Source organism: Urtica dioica, chromosome 3 (assembly GCF_054948205.1).
Source record: "Urtica dioica subsp. dioica isolate 48M chromosome 3, U.dioica_male_clone48M_v1_H2, whole genome shotgun sequence".
In the NCBI taxonomy this organism is placed as follows: Eukaryota; Viridiplantae; Streptophyta; class Magnoliopsida; order Rosales; family Urticaceae; genus Urtica; species Urtica dioica.
This window is the reverse complement of record NC_142758.1, coordinates 40,819,740-40,822,799: the sequence shown is the minus strand read 5'-3', so window position 1 is coordinate 40,822,799 and position 3,060 is coordinate 40,819,740. Positions and strand designations below refer to the sequence as shown.

The 3,060-nt window shown below is 29.4% G+C and overlaps 1 protein-coding gene across 1 annotated transcript; it reads left to right on the top strand.

The window, feature by feature from the left end:
* The first annotated feature begins 305 nt into the window (after positions 1-305).
* Positions 306-2,427, top strand: CRC (Plant-specific transcription factor YABBY family protein). Its single transcript, XM_089609882.1, has 7 exons — positions 306-522; positions 840-965; positions 1,211-1,325; positions 1,463-1,511; positions 1,644-1,719; positions 2,076-2,135; positions 2,247-2,427. The coding sequence occupies exons 1-7, from the start codon at positions 418-420 to the stop codon at positions 2,280-2,282; spliced, it is 567 nt and encodes a 188-aa protein (XP_089466008.1). The 5' UTR covers positions 306-417; the 3' UTR covers positions 2,283-2,427.
* Positions 2,428-3,060: the final 633 nt, after the last annotated feature.

The following is a 3,060-nucleotide window of genomic DNA, read 5'->3' as shown; positions in this document are numbered from 1 at the left end:
CTTTTTTTTTTTTTTTTTTTACATAGCATAAATAATATAAGTTATTTAAAAGAATAAATGAATAAATCCGTAACTTCCAAGGTCTGGGAAAATCAGCCATATATAGGGGCACGAGACAAAGACTAGTTTAGTAACCCCTATATTTTCTTTTCTCAGACACTAGTACATACATTTTCATATAAAGAATATATACACATACCCATACGCATATACACACATATATCACACTTTATCAACAAGCCTTTCTAACAAGTATTATATATGTGTCATTGCTAGCCCTAAAAATCACTTTCCCACATCTGTTCTTTGCAAAAACACTCTCATCTCTCCCTATACTGTCACACTTTCTTCTTCCTCTTCATAATTAAATCTCATCTTTCTTGATCATCTATACAGATATTATATAAATATATAAGCATGAATCTTGACGACGACAAAGTCGCCACCGTTGACTTTGTCCCACCCCCGTCGACGGATCACTTCTGCTATGTTCATTGCAACTTCTGCAACACCGTTCTAGCGGTAAATAATATATATACATATATATATATATATATAGACACACACACACATAAGTAACATATACATATATATATATATATATATATATATATATATATATATATATATATATATATGTAGAGTTTTAAATATATGGTTGGGGTTTGTTTGTATGTATGATTTCTTAACTGATCATGTGTGTGTCCCACCTCTATATGGTTTATTATTATCCTTATGTATGCAAATTGCTATACCCTGATCAAGTTAATGATATATATACACATATATATATATATATATATATATATGTGTGTGTGTGTGTGTGTGTGTATGTATAGGTAGCGCTGCCATACAAAAGGTTGTTGGACACAGTGACAGTGAAATGTGGACACTGTGGAAACCTTTCCTTTCTCACAACCAGGCCTCCACTCTCTCCTCATTTTGATCACCCCTTGTCTCTCCAGGTAGTTTATATACATATATATATATATATATATATATATATATCAGGTAGTTTATATACATATATATAATGATATTTTATTTTATGAGAAAAGGACTTGAGTAGTAATAATAACGTAACGTAGTGCATACCGTTTGGAAAATAATGATCAAAGTTAAATATTAATTATTTGATATATATATATATATATATATATATGTGTATATATATATATATATGTGTGTGTGTGTGTGTGTTTGTGTTCAGGGATTTTGCAATGAGTACAAAAAGGGACACAATAACACGTGTTCATCGTCGTCAACAAGTAATAATAACGCATCAAATGAGCTTTCGTCTCCGAAAGCACCGTTTGTTGTCAAGCGTAAGACATAATATTATATATATATATATATATATATATATATATATATTTATCTATATATATTTAATATGTAACATGTTGATTTTATTTTATTCTTTAATATATGTTTATAAATATCTATTTTGTTTTTTGCGCAGCGCCTGAGAAGAAGCACAGATTACCGTCTGCTTATAATCGCTTCATGAAGTAAGGCTGTGTTTAAGTCTTAATATGATAAAGCACTCTTGTGCTCATATATATTACACACAACACACTCTCATATTCTACACATAAAAGAAACATGTACTAATCATAAATGTTGTGTGAACGTCTTTTCAGAGAGGAAATACAGCGCATAAAAGCGGCTAATCCCGAGGTTCCACATAGAGAAGCATTCAGCGCTGCAGCTAAGAATGTAAGTTCTAGGTTATATATATATATATATATATATATATATATATATATATATATATATGTGTGTGTGTGTGTGTGTGTGTGTATACTTTTCTATATATTCACGACGTATTATTAAGCAGATAGAAGTATACCTAATAATTTAAGATTATTCAGAGCACCAATTTTTTTTTTTTTTCGTTTGAATTTATAGCTGTTTTTCTTTTGAAGTTAAAGCATAACTACGATCGGCTTTAGTTTAATATAATATACGCTGAATTTCTAGATCTTCAGTTTATATTTTTAAATATGAAAATTGCATTTTCCTTTGTTTTAATTATTCAATTAGGATGAGATAACTAACTGCGTTGATAATAGTGGGCTAGGTATATTCCAACCCGTCAAGCTGCAACGCTTAATTCGGGAGGTAATGACAGGGTACGACATATATTTTCTTTCATCTACTTAAATAATTTTAGATATTACTGATTTCTTATGATTCTATGATAACTGAATTTGAGATTTTTTTTTCCTGAATCCTTTAATTAGGGCTCAGATTTTGCAGGAATGAAGTTGAAGATGTAGTGTTCTTCTTGCTCCTCATACGTGGATGACAATGCATGAAAAATATGGAGGGCATTAGATAAGTGATTTGAAGTGAACTCGTAATAGCACTAGTCTTTTATATGTATTTTATAATGTTTTATGATATTTACCTATGTCTCTTCTTTCGATGATTTGACAATATATATATATATATATATATATATATATATATATATATATATATATATGACTAGTGTACTAGTTTTTGTTGTTGTTATTGCTACAAAGACCTTTTCAGCGTTATGAGATTCCATTAACTATACTTGATATCAAGATTACAAATATTAGATAGAAAATAAGATGATACGAACGAAAAATGAAACATTATAAAAAAGAATATACAAAATAAACTCATACAAATTAAACCATCTGAATCAAATGCAAACCCAAAAAAATTGAGTAAATACGAAAAAGTCGAAGGAATGTTAGATACTTTTCAATGTCAGATAGTTTTCATAATTATACTACTATCCCATGCACCACAGTTCTACTTAGGTTAGTTAGAGCAACATTGTTATTACGGACTTGTCTTAGTTTTACTATTGGAAAAAATTGGGCAAGATACCTCTCATCATATTTCGTAACTTGCGATCTGGTTAGATATTTTGTAAAAAGTCTAATTTTAAGGATTTTATTTTGTGCAAAATCTGCATTGAATATCTCTTGCATCCTTAAGTTTAGAAACCCTAAAAATGCCTACAACTGATCCACCACTATAAGAGTGATTGTCTTCCCTTAGTGGTTCTTCTTCACGTTT

Excerpts from the sequence above, each read along its gene's own strand:
- CRC (XM_089609882.1), top strand. The coding sequence starts at position 418 with ATGAATCTTGACGACGACAAAGTCGCCACCGTTGACTTTGTCCCACCC. Across the intron at positions 1,326-1,462 it reads AGCACCGTTTGTTGTCAAGC|CGCCTGAGAAGAAGCACAGA; the intron begins GTAAGACATAAT and ends TTTTTTGCGCAG. Across the intron at positions 1,720-2,075 it reads TCAGCGCTGCAGCTAAGAAT|TGGGCTAGGTATATTCCAAC; the intron begins GTAAGTTCTAGG and ends CGTTGATAATAG.